The sequence below is a fragment of the Nicotiana tomentosiformis genome, chromosome 4, assembly GCF_000390325.3.
Source record: "Nicotiana tomentosiformis chromosome 4, ASM39032v3, whole genome shotgun sequence".
Taxonomy (NCBI): domain Eukaryota; kingdom Viridiplantae; phylum Streptophyta; class Magnoliopsida; order Solanales; family Solanaceae; genus Nicotiana; species Nicotiana tomentosiformis.
Window position 1 is genome coordinate 94269278 of NC_090815.1, and position 19836 is coordinate 94289113.

The window sequence follows — 19836 nt, forward strand, 5'->3', positions numbered from 1 at the left end:
CCTTATTTTTGGTTTATTATATATATATATATATATATATATATATATATATATATATATATAACCCACTAGGCACCTAGCCTAGTGGTATATTTGCAAAAAAGAAAAAAAACTTGGACCTTGTGGTTAACGGTAGGGCTGCTTATCGGGCGGATTGGGCGGTTATTTACTCTTAGCGGTTTGGCTTATCGGTTATCGGCTTTTAAATGTATTAATCCGCTAGCCACCCGATAAGATATCGGGCGGATTGGTATCGGTTTAACTCTTATCGGGCGGTTTATCGGATTGTTTGCTGACCGCTGTGACTCAAAATAAAATTCCTATGCTCAGCAGACTACATTCCAGTCTATAGAATATGGCACCTAAGAAGAGAGCTAAATAGAAGAAATATAGAGCTACATTCCAGCATATTTCCCAGTAGAATCATCTCTGGGGATGAGCCTATTAACAACTTATAACTATCAGAAGAAATAGAAGAGAACACCGGGTATAACACATGACATCAAAATTATCTAATAGTAACTAACTAGAATAGTAAATTATAACTAAATGTCTAATAGTAAATTAGTAATAGATAGAGTACTGGAAGTGGAAGAAGGGTTTTTGATTATCTAATATATATATATGGATAAAAATAAATTTTATACACACACACACATACATATATATATATTCTTAACGGGTTAACGGATTATCCGTTAAGAAAATTGAATAATCCACCCCCAAACCGATAAGCCGTTAATAAAAAAATTTCAATCCGTTCCCCGTCCGTTAAACCGTTAAACCGATACCAATAAGCCATTAAGCTTCAGTTTCGGTTCGATTTTGAACACCCCTAGTTAACGGGCACACGCTCTAACCAACTGAGCTACTCCAGCTGCTTGCCGCACATTATCAGTTAAAGTTTAAATTGACTCAGATGATTCGTCAGATCCGAGTATATAATCGCATCATAACGAGACAAACTACATCTCTTAGGAACATCCATAGGCCATAGGTACTCATCATCTAAATATCTAATAGCCATGTAAAGAGCGAATTCACGATATTCTAAGGCAATATTTCCTCCTTCCTGCAACTGAGATTTATAAGGACCTTTTGAGTCTCGGCCTCCTTTAGCAATAAAAATGTCTGTCTTGTGCCGGAATATGAAGATTCTTGATCAAGGGAAATACAAAAATCTTTCTTTGGATGAAACATCTCTTACAATTTATAATTTCAGAAAAAAGGGGGAAGAAAATCCTCCCCTTGATCTAACATAAAAAAAACCCACACTGAAACTGAAAAATAAACACTGATTGCCTCTTTATAATACAAACACAAGAACTCATAAGTTACAAGACTGTACAGACCACGGTGAAATGTTAATTAGAGTAAACCAGCTACAGCCAAACAATGCCTCCCTACCTATTTGTTTCCGACAAACAGAACTCCTCCTACTAATCCTAAAGAATAAACACACAACAAAGTCACCAATGTTGCTAATTGCTCCAGTTCAGATCTGCTGAACCATCAAATGAACATAGAAGACCAACAGTATACATATGCGACTTCCCTAAAAAAATGAGATTATGGTAGCTTAGCGCAAACCAGAAGCAAATGAGATGATGATTCTGTTTACTTTAACATTCTGTTTAGAGGGATCCGGTCGGTCTGTCGTGTGATCCTTTCTATAGGAGAAATCACCTGCGGCATTGACATTCCCACAGAAACAATGATCTCTGCAAACCAAGGAAAAAGAGCATATTACAATGCAGGATTCTGTCAAGTTCAATAAAGAAAGAAAAAGAGAACTTCGCCTTGACTCAAGGAAAAAACAAAATTGTAGTAAATACATAGATGTATGCTATAAATGAAGATTAATTCATCTTTTTTTGCCAACAGGAATATTGCTGGATTAGAACATAACACAAACAAAATGTTAACCAAGCTTGCATTCTTATATGGATAGTTATTTCTGGTGTACTGTTGTCACATCATTCGTGTGGTGAATGGATTGGTTTGGAGAATCTAAACACAATGAGAAGAACTTCAGCCAAGGTAACTCTTGCTATACGACCTGTAAAGAAAATGAAACTTAGGCCTAACTCAACCTCCAAAAGCTCATGGGGTGAAGATTGTCCACGACCATACAAGGAGACGACCTCATTCTCTCAACCTATATGGAACACTTAGCCGGGCAGAATGTTATCTGCAAGACAAGGCATCATTGACTGTATCCTTCTGTATCTCAATTAAAAACCCCTCTTTATACTCCAAACAGATAATTTTACCTCAAAAGATCGTGACCAACACATTTCAGTAAAGTAAATTGAAATGGAGAGCAATACTAGTTATTTAGACACAGTGTTTTCTATGTCCGACAAGGCTACCCAAGGAAAAAAATAGAGACGAGGCTTGACTGGACATGATTGGTCAATTTGATTGATAAAATACAAAAATAGAGGGTGGTAAGATGCTGCTCAAAATGACCAAACATCTCCATTGACAACAAAGATAGAAATGATGATACTGAAGCCAAGTACAGAGCATATCTGAACTGAAAAAATGTAAATATTCATGATAACTCACTTGAAAAAAGTGAAAGATGAATTAATTAATTAATTAATTGCATGGCAGAGAAGTAGGATTAGACACACACCTATGCCTTCTCGCACAGACAAATTTGGCCTGATGATATCATTTGAATTAACCAGAAATACATCTCCTATATACAAATGATTTGTAGGGACAAAAATGCTGCACAACTCTTCATCCCCATCATCTCTCTGCAACAAATCAATAGCTAAGAACATCCTTTAATGATCAGACTAACAAGAATAGCAGGGACACTCGCAGGAAGTAAATATTAAAGATTACAGAAATGAGAGTAAGGCAGAGTATCTCCAAGATCAGTCCAAATTTAGTCTGCTTTGCTTTCTTTCTCCCGCAGAGATATGGAATGCTGGGGAGGGAGTGGAAGAGTAGAAATTATAGTCAAAATTATCTAAATTCAACATATATGATATATATGCATCTATAACATGTATCTTACAGGGCAAAAAAATGCACTTGAAATCACTTGGACAACGGCATTCATAAGAATCTCTAGCTTAAGGTCCAAACTTTTTGTCCCTTGTAAGAAAAGGTTCAAACTTTTAGTCACCCCATGGCAATTGAAATCAAATCAATGGGATAAGGGCTTCATCCTTGTAGCTCTTAGATGTAATAAACTCCACTATGTGGTACAAGGGGAGGAAATACAACGGGGAATGGACCTAATTAAAATACTTCCTCTCGACAGTATTTATCATACCACTAATGTTGTTTGGCACGTCCAGAAATGAATTAAATGACATATACTTCCTCTTTCTTTGTCAAACTTGAAGGGGTTGATAAAGATATATAAGCAGCCCCTCCCCTTCTTGTCTGTCTTTGAATTCATAAACATATGACGGAAAGATCGATACCCAGCTCCTATCCTTCATCTTTTCATACCAATTCAACATAATGAGCCGTAACAGCCATAATGTTGCATGGATATCCAATCAACCAACTATTATCAAATAACTTCAAGTCGAAATGTAATTTTATTATAAGGTATACATCTTGTTCCCCTTTTGTAGTGTAAACATTTAAATTGACAAAGTTGAACAATCAAATTCAGATTAGGCTAACAGCATTTGAACTTTGAAGAACAAGAATAAATTCTTTTATTAGAAAAATATGGAAGAGTATATAAAGCTATAATATGAGCGTATGTAACACTTAGCAAAAGAATAGAACAAAAAGGGAAATGAAACAATAAGAAAAGAGAGACAAGAGAAGAAGCTACACATGCAATACCACAAGTCTGCCCTGAACCACAGACCACCTTGCGATATTGTATTAACCACCCCATAAATCACTCAGCCAATTTCCCTCCCCAGACCAAAACATAGAACACGCAGGACCCACAATTTCCCTCCAAATTGCCATCTCTATATATATAGTTTATGATATTACTTATATTAACTCTATATATAACATATCAGGTATTTACTTCTACTACAAGTATTTTTTGATAAGGTAATTCTCCTACATTCCAAGCTCCAACAGGTTTTAGGCATAATCTGAGGTTGAAAAAGCATCAGAAATGGATATGGAAGCTAAAAAGGGAAGTTTTTGTGCAACAGAGGACAAAAACAATAGGTTGAGACTATTAAGTAAAAAAAGGATACATTTAGGATAGTATGATGGAAGTTATTTTGGTCTATATAGGATATTATGATGGAACTACCTGGAGAACAACTGAAGATGTTATGAAACCAATCGCATATTCACCAATTCGGGGATGACGAATTATAGCAACTTCCTTGAATGCATTAGTATTCTGGTCTGTATTAAAAACAAGCCAAAGAAATCAAATAAGTCCTACAAACCCAGCACAATACAGACAGATAAGAACCACAGTGATTGAGCAGAATTTCATCTTCACTTAACACATGTATAACCGGACATGGGTATGACAAGAACTTTGACACCCATCAAATCAAGCTGCATAAATTGTTGGGAAATAAAGCCTCAACGCATCAAAAGTCCAAATAAAAACAATGAGCAATATGTCCACACGAACAGGCTTAGTGATTTGGTTCTGATGTGTTTCCATTGTAATGCATTAAACAATAGTGTGTCCTAATGTGCTTTCATTGCTATAGCAAACATCAACATAAAATGGAACAATGAACAGCCATGTGCTTCAGATATAATATGCTTCAATCATTACTAGTTGAAGTAGATCACTTGGACCAGTTGATTGAAACAAGATACTATTCCATATATACTTTTAATCTATGTCTTGGCCCTAAAAAGTAAATCCAGTTAAATTGAATCTCAGCTGGTCCATAGATATACTATCTGCAGAGAATCATTTCCCCAATTTTCAGCTAATATGGAAAAAAGTCAATGAAACAGGAAACACTACCATTCTTTCGTATACGCATTTTGTCCAAGGGAAGCATTATATCATGGTGATTGAAAAGGGATTTCCAAGATATTTTATCAAAGCTAAATCTGCAGTCGACATAGCTATATCTCATTAAATACCTCTTCATTAGGAAATTAAAAGTTCGCAACCAAATAGTAATTATTACCTGGTGAAATAGCAGAACTAATTTGCTTGGATGCAGAGTATATATGCTTAACAAAGGGCATTCTCTTTATAAACCATTCCCCTATCCAAAAAACTGTTGAACCCAGCCATGATGAAGCAAAAATACCGACAAAGAATATGAAGGTTATCGATGTCACAAATCCAAGGCCTGTAAGTACAAGAAAAGCACTTATAAATTTACCAGCCACACAGGCTATTATTGAAGACACAGCTTGGATGTTGTTAATAATTTACCAGATATATCACTACTACCAACATGATCAATGCATCAATATAACTACAGCAAGTGAACAACGGAAACAAAATCCTGCAATGCCAAAAGTGACGTACCAAATATGTCAATACCAAGTCTTTCATATATGGGGCTGAAGAAACCATCAACAAATTGAATAAACCACCAAGTGATGAAAAATGTAACAGCCACGGGGAAGAGGACCACGCTGTGAATTGGCAATATCCACCAAAAATTAGTACACAGATAAAGGAAGTAGGCACTAAGTTAGTAGAGATACTCATAGAAAGAAAGGGCGGGGGATGATGCGTGGTACTTCTCGACCCTGTCTCCAAGGGACAGGCCACTGAGAAAGCAGGAGTGTCCCACAAGCCAGTAAAAGTACATTTTCCTTTCCTGAGTAGTTGAGAAGGCAAAAAGCAAAGTGTTGGAATTTTGATAAGCTCCTTACCATCCAGTCATGAACTTCTTTGACACCCAACTTTGAAGAACAGCATAGCAAGCCTGATCAAATAAATGCCAGAATTAGTCCAGTCCATATGAAGATTAGGAAATTGAGTTTTTGTATAGCGAAAGAAAATAGAAAGGAACAAACATGGTATTTGTTTACAAAACCTCGGATGTTAGTGAATTAATATTTAAAGGTACATTGGAGTTCAAGCAAGAACTGTTACTTCTAGAATTCTACATCACATTTCTTCAACACTTTTTTGTGATGCCAAACCAACTTCCTTGCTTTACATTCTCTCATTAATCACTTGCCAGAAGTGTTTTTTATTTTTAAAAAAACTCAGTAATTGTGTGCAATGTAGTCGTCAAACCAGTTAGTTCAACTCTCCCTTGTTAGAAAAAGAACAACTTTGGAGATCTATGAAATAATTGCAGAATATAATACTAATGATTTTGTTGAGTTAGCTCTATCTAACTAGTTCTCTTTTCTTTGATAAGAAATTAGTTGATTAGAGTACCAAAGAATTTTTTTAATAAGAGTAACTTTTCTTGATGACCAGCAAAAAGAAAATGCCGGGGAAAGTTACAACCAAAAAGTGAGGCCATTACAAGTTGTGTTAGTGATCTAAGGAAATCAATAATGGCAGCACTATCATTTGATTTGAGTACCAAAATTTTTAGAGTCGAAAAATTGTTATCTTTGAATTTCCAAGCAAAGATAACAACCAATAACAACCAACTATGCCACAATCCCAAATCAACCCGAGTTAGCTATATGAATCCTCAATATCCATCTTTCTCTAGTCAGGTCCATTTCATTCCAATACTAAATAATGTACCTTTTTACGGCAAACTAAGAGTTCTCTAGTCTCACACTTATCTCTACACGGAAAACCAGTTAGATTCCAACTAGTTGGTATTGCTTACATCGATCATTTGCTTTGCTTCCATTGTACGCCGTTCTTAGCTAAATTTGCTTGATTCCATAAGATTTTAAACTTTCCTCAATGTTATTTTAGGTCTACCTCATCCACCAGGACTGGACTTCTGATATTTCCCCAAATTTAGAAAGACTGCTACATGCTCATAAAAATAGCCCAATAATTAGTAACCAAACTAGATCTAAACTCTCACCATTGATATATCCATAGCTTAGCTTTTAAAATGCATAATTTAATTCTCACTATTTCAATTTTCAGCTTAAAATCGTATAAAAATTGCTTCTTTTGCCACTGCCTCTAAGTTAGAGAAGTTCTGTCTAACACACTGGACACCCAGCCACTCAAAGTTCAGAAACATAACAAGAGAAAATGCTAATGTTAGTTTGATCTGGTAATCTAAAAACTAGAATAAATAACATGTTATAACTGGTGAAATTATAGTGTGAAAATTCTTTGAACAGGTCAGTTTATAAGTAAATTACTTTTTTTTGTTGTGGCAGGGGGAGGGGTGGTTAACCCCCCCGGGGGTGGGGCGTAAACGAACCTTGCGAGTGGAGGAATTGGGGGAAGAAGGAGGGGATTTGACGGGATCTTCGGGATCTTCTTGGAGCGGCGAACTCGACGTTGACTCTTTCTTGTCTTCCGCCATTTTCAGACTAAGGAGAGATTTTTCTGAAATTATTGGGGTTTTGTTGGAAATTGATTGGTTTTACTGTGTGGTGTCGGACGATACAAAAAGAACTAGTACTTTCATAACTTAATTTCACTCGGCAACGAAAATTTTGAAACTTGTGACGTTAAAAGTTAAAAATTTTATGGGGTCACGATATTTGTGTGATTTATAAAAAAAATTTATTAAGGATAAAAATAAGTAAAATAAATAGTTTAAAATTTAAACTATTTTTAAATTTATAAATATGTCATTTATTTTGAAATAGACTAAAATAAAAAGTATGTCGTCTCATTTGAAACGGAGGGAGTAAAATTTTATGAAAATCACCATATTATGATGAAATGATGTGAATATAGTTTTCTTAATACAACTTTGCTTTCAAAAGTTTCTTGTTATTCACCTTATTTTTCCAATTTGAAGTGCCTCCAAAAAAAAGGCAAAATTCTTCAACGAAAATGAAGATTGTTAATATTTTTTTTTTGGTAATTAGTCAAATTTTATTTACCGGGGAAAAAAATATGTACAAACAATTCAAAATACCTAAAGCTGGACAGCACTAATTTTAGCGCAACTATCTCATTAACGACTTAACCTCCCCCCTCCCATTTTACAACATGCTTCGAAGCAAACCTAAGAGTAATAGTTCATAGCTATAGTAGTGTTCCATTGTCCTCTACCATGTATATCTTGTACTATTGTTTACCGAGACCTACAACACTTCTTTGTTTGCCCAAAAAGGTTCTTTGGTTCCTCTTTTGCCACAGATAATAGATGCACCCACCCATCACCATCCTAAATATACCAGCTTTGACACTTTTTCCTTTAGCATAATTGATTATTGATTGCTCAATTAACTTCTTAACTCCATCCCATACATAATATGTTGATGCCTTGCCAATTTAGCAGTTTTGTTAATAATTCTCTAGAGAACTTGTAACTGAAGAAAAAATGTTCTATGGATTCATTTTCAGTGTTGCATAGGGAACACTCTAAGTTTGTTACTACACCCCACCTAAGCAACATGTCCTTCTTATATATTCTTCCAAGAGCCAGTTGCGGGATAAATGTCCATTTGTTACATCCATGAATGTTGCACACTAATCTTCTCCAACTAACCTTGTGGAAGTCACCTCATAACTAAAACTACTTTTGTCAATCTGTAGGTTGAACTTAATATAATGCAAAACTTTGAATCTCCAATATTGAAATTTTAAGTTAGTCATATCTGATATGAATAAGTATAGATTATTTTTTATTATGGGATAGGATTAAGTCTAAAATTATTGTTTCTTATATGCTTTTTATTATTTAATTTATTTTGCCATTTATGTCATTCACAGGCTAATACACTGTACGAATCCCCAGTTACACCCATTATTTTCGATTCAAATTATAAGTATGTTTGTGATAAAAATTTAAGAAAACACATAAATATACCTCTATATTATGACATTATGTAAGTTAACAGCGCAAACAATTATTACACTATCAATACAATGTAAAATATTATTAATCATTTTGTTCAGGTACTAATACACAACAGCAAAATTTGTTTTAATTTTGGGGATGGGGGCACAACACAAATGGCCTTTTTTAGGCCATACGGCTGCACTCTTTGTTGGGATTTTGGCACCATGTGACAACGTATTCACATAATTAGTATAAAAAAGCCCGTGTTATAGATATTGGCACCGAGTAGCCAATAAATGTAGAGAGATTGACAAAGTTAGCCGCTCGATAAAAACTATAAACAACCGCTAGCCCACAATTGCACATTACAACTTGTAGCCAAAAAATAAATAAATTATGTTAACCAGCATTCATTTTTCCCGTTTTTACTATTTACAAGAGGTTAAATTCTCATAATACTTTTTTTTGTCTATAAATCCTCATAATACTCACTTATATTTCCAGAATGGTAACTACTAACTATGTCTGGATGAAAATGGAGATACGATAAATTTAACTACTTCAAATTAAATCTATCAAGTCAACTGTCATAGAAACAATCTTAACATCTTTTCTCTTTTTTTTCCTTTTGAAAAGGATTCTAATCCAGAATCTATTCCAGTATTTATTAATCTATTATATTATGTCAGTCTTGTCTTGTTGAAAATAGTTAATAAACAGCACATTAACAATGACATCTATTATATTATGTCAATCTTGTCTTCTTTCTTGGAAACAAATCATTCACCCAAAAAAATATAATAAAAATCAATAATACAAACTCTCGGCACTTCTTTTCAGGCCAAAACTCCAAACCTTTCTTTATTCCACCACTTCCATTCTTATTTTATACAAAATTTTATCTTGCCTTACAAAATTCTCCTGGTTCAATTTATATATTTTTTCACAGATTCTATAATCTTCACAACTCAATTCTTCTGTTTAATTCGCATTGTTTCTGCTTATTCACAACAACAATCAGAATGGATGGTGATACTGTATAATCCAGTGTATACTGACTAAGTATATTGTATAATAAGTGTATATTTAATGTAAACACACTGAATATATACTTCTTATACATTATATAATAAGTATACATAAATGATACACTTTTTATACAATAATTTTACATGATACACTTTTTGAATTGTAAAAGTTTTATGATTGTTCTTTCTCAGATAACTATGCATAACGTTGAAATATATACTAAATAGACTATCATTATACAATTTATATACAATAGACTGTCACTATACAAAATGTATACAACATAGACTGTCATTATACAAAAAATATATAAAATAGACTGTCACTGTATAAATATATACAAAATAGACTGTCACTATACAATTTATATACAATAGACTGTCACTATATAATTTATATATAATAGATTGTCATTATACAAAATATATACAAAATAGACTGTCACTATACAAAAATTATACAAAATAGACTGTTAATATACAATTTATATACAATAGACTGTCACTATACAAATTATATACAAAATAAACTGTCATTATACAAAAAAATATACTAAATAAACTGTCACTATACAAAATATATACAAAGTAGACTTTCACTATGCAAAAGATATACTAAATAGACTATCACTATACAAAATATATACAAAATAGACTGTCACTACATGAAAAATATACAAAATAGATATTTCGGGCTATTAGATGTAATATGTTTGGAACGAAGGGACATTTTGTGTCAATGAGGAAAAACATGGGCTATTAAAATTTTTTGGGGCTATAGAAGGTCATTTACCCATAAATGTATATCACAATAATAATGTGTATATCACCATATATATCACAACTTTATTTTCCTTCTTGATGTATATCAAAGTGTATATTAAAATTTTATTTTTCTTCTTTGTATATATAAAATATGAAATTATAAATATTTGTTTCAAATTTATTGTTGTCTCTTTATTAGTGTATATCACAACAAAAATAATTATATTTTTGTATATCACAGTGTATAACACATCAAATAATATGTATATCACAAGCTTATTTCCTTCTTTGTGTATATTAATATATATCAAAGATTTTTTATTTTATTTTCTTTGTATATCTAAGTGTATAACACATAATTTCTTGCGGATATACATAAATATATATGCTAGATATACATTGATCTCAGTTCACTTCGTGAAGAACTGGGATTGGTAATGATTCTCTACTTAAGAGTTTTAAGGATATTGCGAAAGAATCATTCTCAAAGACATCATACGAAGTTTTCATTTTTGCATACAACTCGTGGAAAAAGATGAATAATTCTTCAGTTAAAGGGAAGTGGAAAAAATCTGCAAAAGCAAAAAGTGCTTTACAGATCACAAAATCTATTGTGAGTGAACTTTGGGGAGGAAATTGATGAGAATAGTGATACGGATAGTGGAGGAGAAATGATTGATGCGATTTAATCTTCCGGGACTATGTCCACATATGAAATCCCATCTCAGGAAGAACTTATTCAGCGTACTTTTGCTGGTGATATATTGAAGACAACTTTGAGAGAGAAGGGTTACGGAGAGAGAGAATACACAGAGAAGTTGTTGTTTTTTTGGGATTGGCTATATAATGCCAATTGTTTTGGGCTGCTTTGCCAAACATAATTTAAGGCCAAAAATTTGCCAATTATGATTATGTGTTGTCACCCGATGTAAATTTCTCCTCTTGTTTGCTTCTCTTACTCCTCTACAATATCAATTGGGCTTGATAGGCCCATTGACCTTAATGAATTCACTATCTAGCTCAAGTCTAGGACACTTCTTCCTTGGTGCTATTTGTATATCATGCCCCTTTACAATTTTAAATTTAAGAAAATGATAATTTTAGATCTTTTATGTGTAAAAGACAGATCTCTTACGTATAAAAATAAATTTCCCATATGTAAAAAAAAAAAAGAAAAGGAAGAGATATAGTCATAAAACTAAAAATAAATTTGTAAATAGTCAAAAAACCAATTGACCCAGGACACTTGGGGGTGTTACCATCTTGTTTCCTTGCTTACGAGAATTAATCCTAGTATTTTGATTTCTAATATTCCTTTGTACATATTATATAAACGTTTGAAAGGTAAATTTAATTGGAATTGTCTACAATCCTAGATACTGAGAAATGATCAGAGGCTAAATTTCTGGAGAGGAAGTTGGTGTTATTGCTTGCAATACATGCCTAACATTATAACTTATATTAATAAATTCGTTAGGTTAGCATGAGATTACAATTACTTGATCATGAATATGAATATTGTATACGGTCGAAATAGATTTCGGTCTTCCTACGTTCGATCGAGTTCGAATGGCAAGTAACCGGAGTGGAATTTTGGGATGAGTTCCGAAGACAGTACAAACGAGCCTCGAGTCCGAAGGCTGATTGAGGAGTCAGCTCGATACTTTTATCGAGCCCGTGACCAAATCGATCTGCAAGACATTGTTTCGAGGTCGGAAATGTGCTACGCCCACCCCAAAGGTCGAACTCAAGCCAGAACCGAGGGCTCGACCCAATAACGAGTTCGGGCTAGTATCGAGCTCACAGACAAGAGCCGTTACAACCGCACTAAGGGAGAGAATTTTGGCGGAAATCGAGGAAGAGATAATTCATCATGGGTCCTCCACTATATGGTTTAATTTATTATAAATAAAGTAGGATCCCTCTATTATAAGAAGGGGGATCCTTGTAAGCATAGAGACACCAGATAGACTGTAACAAAAGACCATTTCTCATATTGAAAGATATCTCTTTGTGCTTGTTTTACTTTATCTTATTCATTCTTTTTGCTCACTATTCTCATCCTCATAGTCAAGAATACTCATATTTCCATTTCTCTATATGATTTGTATCAAATTATATCGCATATCCTTAGAACCATACACAAATTCAACTCTACCTATTTTTTCGGGTAAACAGTTTGGCACCCACCGCGGGGCTAAGAATAATAGTGGTTATTTGATACGAATCTGAAAAAAATATGCCATTGTGTTTTACAAAAATATCTTGAATTTCGGATTAGCTACGACTAACCATCGATCAAATGGCTTCACCGATCGATAACGGGGCCGGTCTTCAAGACGAAAACAACAACCTAACACCCAGTACTGAAAGACCACCTGTGAATGCCGTAGGAGCTCGAATCAGAGCGCCAATTGATATCAATTCGCATGTAGCCATTGAGGCGAACCTACATGCTGAACCCGAGAATAACATCCATGGTGGTACTCGGTCCGCGTCTCGAGATACCCATAACATCGAGAAAAACAGAGTTAGCTTATGTATGATTTTCAAAATGCTGCAAGCCCAACATACAGCGATAGCTCAGTTGCAGAGCCAAACCCAACTACAAAGCAAATCGGAGCCCAGTCCACCTCGAGAAATCACTCACAGAACGGAACCGGCCATAGTAAAGTCAAACGAGCAAGAATCGGGGGCTACTCCCGAAATTGCTAAATTGCTCGAGGAACTCACAAAGCGAGTCGAAGCCAACGATTAAAAGGTAAAAACTTATAATTCTAGGGTCGATCAGATCCCGGGAGCTCCACCAATGATAAAAGGATTGGATTCGAAAAAATTCGTGCAAAAACCTTTTTCCTCGAGCGCTGCCCCGAAACCAATCCCTAAAAAATTCCGTATGCCCGAAATTCCATAATACAACGGGATGACCGATCCCAACGAGCACGTCACTTCTTACACCCATCAAGGGCAATGATTTAGAAGATTATGAAATCAAATCTGTGTTGCTAAAAAAAATTTGGAGGGACCCTCTTGAAGGGGGCAATGATTTGGTATCACAACCTACCGCCAGATTCCATCGACTCGTATCTCGTTTTCAAATGGAACGAATGGACTTGCCACCGGTCACAGACGATTGGCTGTTCAGGCTTTCACTCAAGGTTTGAACGAGCAAAGTTCGATGGCTTCACGACGGTTAAAGCATAACCTGATCGAATACCTAGCCATCACGTGGGCCGACGTACACAATCGGTACCAGTCAAAAATTAGGGTCGAAGATGATCAATTGGTGTATGAACTCGAAGGGATACTAATCGAGAACGGGGTCCGATTGGGGATCGATACCAACCGTACAATGGAAGCCACAGAGTCAGTGAATCAAGACATAACCTCAGGCAAAATAACAAAAGAAGTAATCGAGGTCAAGGGTCCCGAGGAAACAGAAGTAGTTTCGATAGGTCTGCCGGATCTAAGGAAGCACCTCGGTTATCAGAATATAACTTCAGCGTTGATGCATCTGCCATTGTATCAGCTATCGGACGCATCAAAGACACTAAATGGCCTCGACCCATGCAGACCGATCCTGCCCAAAGGAATCTCAATCAAATATGCGAATATCATGGCACCCATGGCCACAGAACGGAAGATTGCAGGCATCTAAGAGAGGAAGTAGCCCGGTTATTTAACAAAGGGCACCTTCGAGAATTTTTAAGCGATAGGGCGAAGAACCATTTTAAAAATAGGGATTTCGGCAAGAAAAACAAATAAGAAGAACCACAGCACGTCATTCACATGATCATCGGCGGCGGCGATACCCCTCAAGGACCAGTGCTTAAACGCACTAAGACATCGATTGTGAGAGAAAAGCGATCTCGAACATAAGATTACATACCCATAGGAACTTTGTCCTTCAGTGATGAAGATGCAGAAGGAGTCATACAACCTTATAACGACGCAATGGTAATATCCGTACTCATGAATAAAACTAAATTTAAGCGTGTGTTGATTGATCCAGGTAGCTCGACCAACATCATCAGATTGAAGGTCGTAGAACAGCTCGGCCTGCAGGACCAGATCGTACCCGCAACCCTGGTTCTAAACAGATTCAATATGGCATGTGAAGCCACCAAAGGCGAGATAATTCTACCAATAAACGTGCCCGGAACCATCCAGGAAATAAAGTTTCACATAATCGAAGGCGGCATGAGATACAACGCCCTTTTCGGAAGGCCATAGATCCACAACATGAGAGTTGTACCTTCGACCCTACACCAGGTCCACAAATTTCCAACATCGAGAGGAGTCAAAATAGTGTATGGAGAATAACCAGCCACAAGAGAAATGTTCGCCATCGAGGAAGCAAAATCAATATTATCGCCTTCGCCAATAGAGGGATCGGGCTCAGAAAGGGAACGAGATACCAAATAGCAATCACAGACATCGGTTTTGACTCGACCAGATAACCAGAAGTCCGAAGAAGATGATGATTAGAGGATCCCTCAATCCTTAGTGGTACTCGATGATTTTGACGCTACCAAATCAACGATTGAGGAATTGGAGCAAGTCACACTAATCGAGCACTGGCCCGAACGGAAGGTATACTTGGGAATGGGGTTGATCCCCGAACTCAGGAAGAAACTTATTCAATTTCTTATCGATAACATTGATTGCTTTGCCTGGTCTCATTTAGATATAACAGGGATCCCATCGGACATAACAACGCATCGGCTAAGCTCGGATCCTAGTTTCAGACCGGTGAAGCAAAAGAGAAGACCCCAGTCCGAGGTAAAACATGCATTCGTAAAAGACGAGGTAACCAAACTTCTCAAGATAGGGTCCATTCGGGAGGTGAAATATCACGAATGGTTAGCGAATATAGTTGTAATGCCTAAAAAAGGAAACAAACTTAGAATGTATGTGGACTATAAGGATTTAAACAAAGCATGTCCCAAAGATTCTTTTTCGCTACCCAACATCGATCGCATGATCGATGCCACGACCAGTCATGATATCCTCACCTTTCTCGAAGCCTATTCCGGGTATAATAAAATCCAGATGAACCCAGAGGACCAGGAAAAGACTTTATTTGTCACCAAATATGGAACATATTATTATAATGTGATGCCCTTCGGGCTAAAAAATGCGGGGGCTACTTACCAACGCCTAGTAAATAAAATATTCGAAGAACAAATAAGTAAATCAATGGAAGTTTATATTGATGACATGCTAGTTAAGTCCCTGCGCGCAGAGGACCATCTGACCCATTTGTAGGAAACGTTCGAGATTTTGAGAAAATACAACATGAAGCTCAACCCCGAAAAATATGCTTCCGGGGTCGGTTCGGGCAAGTTCCTCGGCTTCATGGTGTCAAATCGAGAAATCGAGATTAACCCCGATAAAATCAAGGCCATCGAATACATCACCGTCATGGACAACGTAAAAGCTGTACAAAGGCTAACAGGACGAATTGCGGCCCTAGGCCGATTTATTTCGAGATCATCAGATCGAAGTCGCAAATTTTTCTCCCTACTCAAAAAGAAGAACGATTTTGCTTGGACCCCGGAATGCCAACAAGCATTGAAGGAACTGAAATAATATCTGTTGAGCCCACCACTACTTCACACTCCAAAGGCAGATGAAAAGCTTTGCTTATACTTTGCAGTATCAGAAATAGCAGTAAGCGGTGTCCTAGTTCGGGAAGAACAAGGTACGCAATTTTCCATTTATTATATAAGTCGAACCTTAGGAGAAGTAGAAGCTAGATATCCACACCTAGAAAAATTGGCACTTGCACTGATAAGCGCCTCTAGAAAATTACGACCATACTTTCAATGTCACCCCATATGCGTATTAACAACTTACCCACTTCACAATATTTTGTACAAGCCCGAAATATCAGGCCGATTGGCCAAATAGGCGTTGTCGAACTCAGTGGATACGATATCGAATATCAACCCCGTACGATCATCAAGTCTCAAATTTTAGCAAACTTCATGGCCGATTTCACGCCAACCCTCGTACCTGAAATCGGAAAAGAATTACTGCTGAAATCTGGTACGTCCTCGAGGGTATGGACCCTTTTTACGGACGGGGCTTCGAACGTAAAAGGGTCCAGGCTGGGCATAGTTTTAAAGCTACCCACAAGTAACACTATTAGGTAATCCATTAAAACTACCAGGTTGACTAACAACGAGGCCGAGTATGAGGCCATGATTGCAGGTTTCGAGCTTGCTAAAAACTTGGGAGCAGAAGTCATCGAAGCCAAATGTGACTCTTTATTGGTGGTAAGTCAAGTAAACAAAACCTTTGAAGTTCGAGAGGATAGAATGCAAAGGTATTTGGACAAACTACATGTCACATTGCACCATTTCAAACAATAGACTTTACAGCACGTTCCACGAGAGAAAAACAGTGAGGCTGATGCACTTGCGAATTTGGGATCATCGGTTGAGGAAGGTGACTTGAGCTCGGGGACTGTCGTTCAACTCTCGAGATCCGTGATCGAAGAAGGTCACGCCGAGATAAATTTTACAAGCTTAACCTGGGATTGGAGAAACAAGTATATTGAATACTTAAAGAACAGAAAGCTCCCATCGGACCCTAAAGATTCAAGAGCCCTACGGACTAAAGCTGCTCGATTCACGGTGGCTTCAGATGGAACGTTATGCCGAAGGACATTCGATGGACCATTAGCAGTATGCTTGGGTCCAGGAGATACCGATTACATCTTACGTGAGGTGCACGAGGGTACTTGTGGGAATCACTCTGGTGCCGATCCATTAGTCATAAAAATAATCAGGGCAGGGTATTATTGAATCGATATGGGCAAAGATGCGAAGGAATTTGTTCGCAAATGTGACAAATGTCAAAGTTTGCACCAATGATCCATCAACCAGGAGAGCAACTTCACTCGGTCCTATCCCCATGGCCATTCATGAAATGGGGAATGGATATCGTCGGCCCTCTGCCATCAACCCCAGGTAAAGCTAAATTCATCTTATTTATGACTGACTATTTCTCTAAATGGGTTGAAGCACAAGCGTTCGAGAAAGTAAGAGAGAGAGAAGTTATAGAATTTATCTGGGATCATATCATATGCCGATTTGGAATACCCGCCGAAATAGTATGTGACAATGGGAAACAATTTGTGGGCAGCAAAGTGACAAAATTCTTCGAAGACCACAAAATAAGAAGGATATTATCAACACCGTATCACCCCAGTGGGAACGGACAGGCCGAATCAACGAACAAAACCATCATTCAGAACCTAAAGAAGAGGTTGAACGACGCTAAAGGAAAGTGGAGAGAAATCCTACCCGAAGTCCTTTGGGCATATCGAACGACGTCAAAATCCAGTACGGGAGCGACCTCGTTCTCCTTAGTATATGGGTCTGAAGCATTGATATCAGTCGAAGTCGGTGAACCCAGTACAAGATTTTGATACACGACGAAAGAATCAAATAACGAGGCTATGAACACTAGCCTCGAATTATCAGATGAAAGACGAGAAGCTGCTCTCGTCTAATTGGCCGCCCAAAAGCAACGAATCGAAAGATATTATAATCGAAGAACCAAGCTCTGCCATTTAAAGCCCGGGGACTTAGTGCTAAGGAAAGTCACCATCAATACCCGAAATCCGAATAAAGAAAAACTAGGACCGAATTGGGAAGGACCATATCAGGTACTCGAAAACGTCAGAAAGGGATCATACATGCTCGGTATTATAAACCGGAAACAATTATCAAGCAATTGGAATGTGTCAGATCTAAAATGATACTACTGCTAAGGTACGACCCTCCCATATTCATTTACATTTCAAAACTTACCCCTGCAGAAGTCCAATCAGGAGCTAAGATGGATCCCTCAATACGAAGCCTTAAGATTTGAAAGCACGCGTTGCACTCTTTTTTCCTTAGACCGGTTTTATCCCAAATGGGTTTTTCAGCAAGGTTTTTAATGAGGCAACCAATGATCGTGCTGCGCTTACAATAGTATCCAAGGTCTCTTTCCAATTGACCTCGAATACTGGTGGGGCATTAGCCCTCGAATATATCAAATTCTGATGCAAGTTGTTTCGCAACAACGGGTTTCCAATAGGAAAAGTTGTAAGAGCCAAATGGTCAAAACGAACCATGCTCATGTAGTTTGCCAGAACCCAGACACGAAACATAAACATATGTATAATGACTTGCGAAGAAAGTTCTCCTCTTTGCCAACATCCTATATCCGAGAAAACTTCCTCTATTTGGAGATTTATTATGCAAACAGAATTGAGATAAACTCAACTACTAAGCCTACGGGCTGCTTTCATTTCGAGTTCGAACAAGCACTCACTCGACCATTATACCTACGTGCTACATTACTTCGAGTTCGAATCATTCACTCAACTACTAAGCTTACGGGCTACTTTCATTTCGAGGTCGAGCAAGCACTCACTCGACCATTACGCCTACGGGCTACATTACTTCAAGTTCGAATCATTCACTCGACTACTAAGCCTACGAGCTACTTTCATTTCGAGTTTGAGCAAGCACTCACTCGACCATTACACCTACGGGCTACATTACTTCGAGTTCGAATCATTCACTTGACTACTAAGCCTACGGGCTACTTTCATTTCGCGTTAGAGCAAGCACTCACTCGACCATTACGCCTACATGCTACATTACCTCAAGTTCGAATCATTCAATCGACTACTAAGCCTACGGGCTACTTTCATTTTGAGTTCGAGAAAGCACTCACTCGACCATTACGCCTACGGGCTACATTACTTCGAGTTCAAATATTGCACTCGACTACTAAGCCCACGGGCTACTTCATTTCGAGTTCGAGCAAGCACTCGACCATTACGCCTACGAGCTATATTACTTCGAGTTCGAATCATTGACTCGACTAATAGGCCTAATTGCTACATCACTTCAAATTTGAATAAGCACTTGTTCAATTATAGAGGCTACAAAATCCAAAATTTGATTAAGTTGTTTAAATCTTTGTGAAAATATTTATAAGGCATGTATAAAGTCTTCACGAAACAGAAGCAAGTCGGCAAAGTTGTCTATATACAAAATTGTCTACATGATTGATTACAAACATAACAATTAAGAACTAAGCTTCCTGGTCATCCTCAGGAGCGGTTTCTTCTCTATCGGGCTCTCCCCCATTCTCGGATCCGCTCTTGCTACTGTCATCATCATCATCATTGCCATCAG

At 37.0% G+C, this 19836-nt stretch overlaps 1 protein-coding gene across 1 annotated transcript; it reads right to left on the reverse strand.

Annotated features, from left to right (window-relative positions):
* Positions 1-1281: 1281 nt before the first annotated feature.
* On the reverse strand, positions 1282-7482 carry LOC104096277 (protein LIKE COV 2-like). Its single transcript, XM_009602634.4, has 7 exons — positions 7299-7482; positions 5815-5867; positions 5462-5571; positions 5112-5279; positions 4259-4356; positions 2642-2768; positions 1282-1721 (listed from the first exon to the last, which is right to left on the reverse strand). The coding sequence occupies exons 1-7, from the start codon at positions 7401-7403 to the stop codon at positions 1618-1620; spliced, it is 765 nt and encodes a 254-aa protein (XP_009600929.1). The 5' UTR covers positions 7404-7482; the 3' UTR covers positions 1282-1617.
* Positions 7483-19836: the final 12354 nt, after the last annotated feature.

Excerpts from the sequence above, each read along its gene's own strand:
- LOC104096277 (XM_009602634.4), bottom strand. The coding sequence starts at position 7,403 with ATGGCGGAAGACAAGAAAGAGTCAACGTCGAGTTCGCCGCTCCAAGAA. Across the intron at positions 5,572-5,814 it reads AAGAAGTTCATGACTGGATG|CGTGGTCCTCTTCCCCGTGG; the intron begins GTAAGGAGCTTA and ends GCCAATTCACAG. Across the intron at positions 2,769-4,258 it reads CATCTTCAGTTGTTCTCCAG|AGAGATGATGGGGATGAAGA; the intron begins GTAGTTCCATCA and ends GATTTGTTGCAG.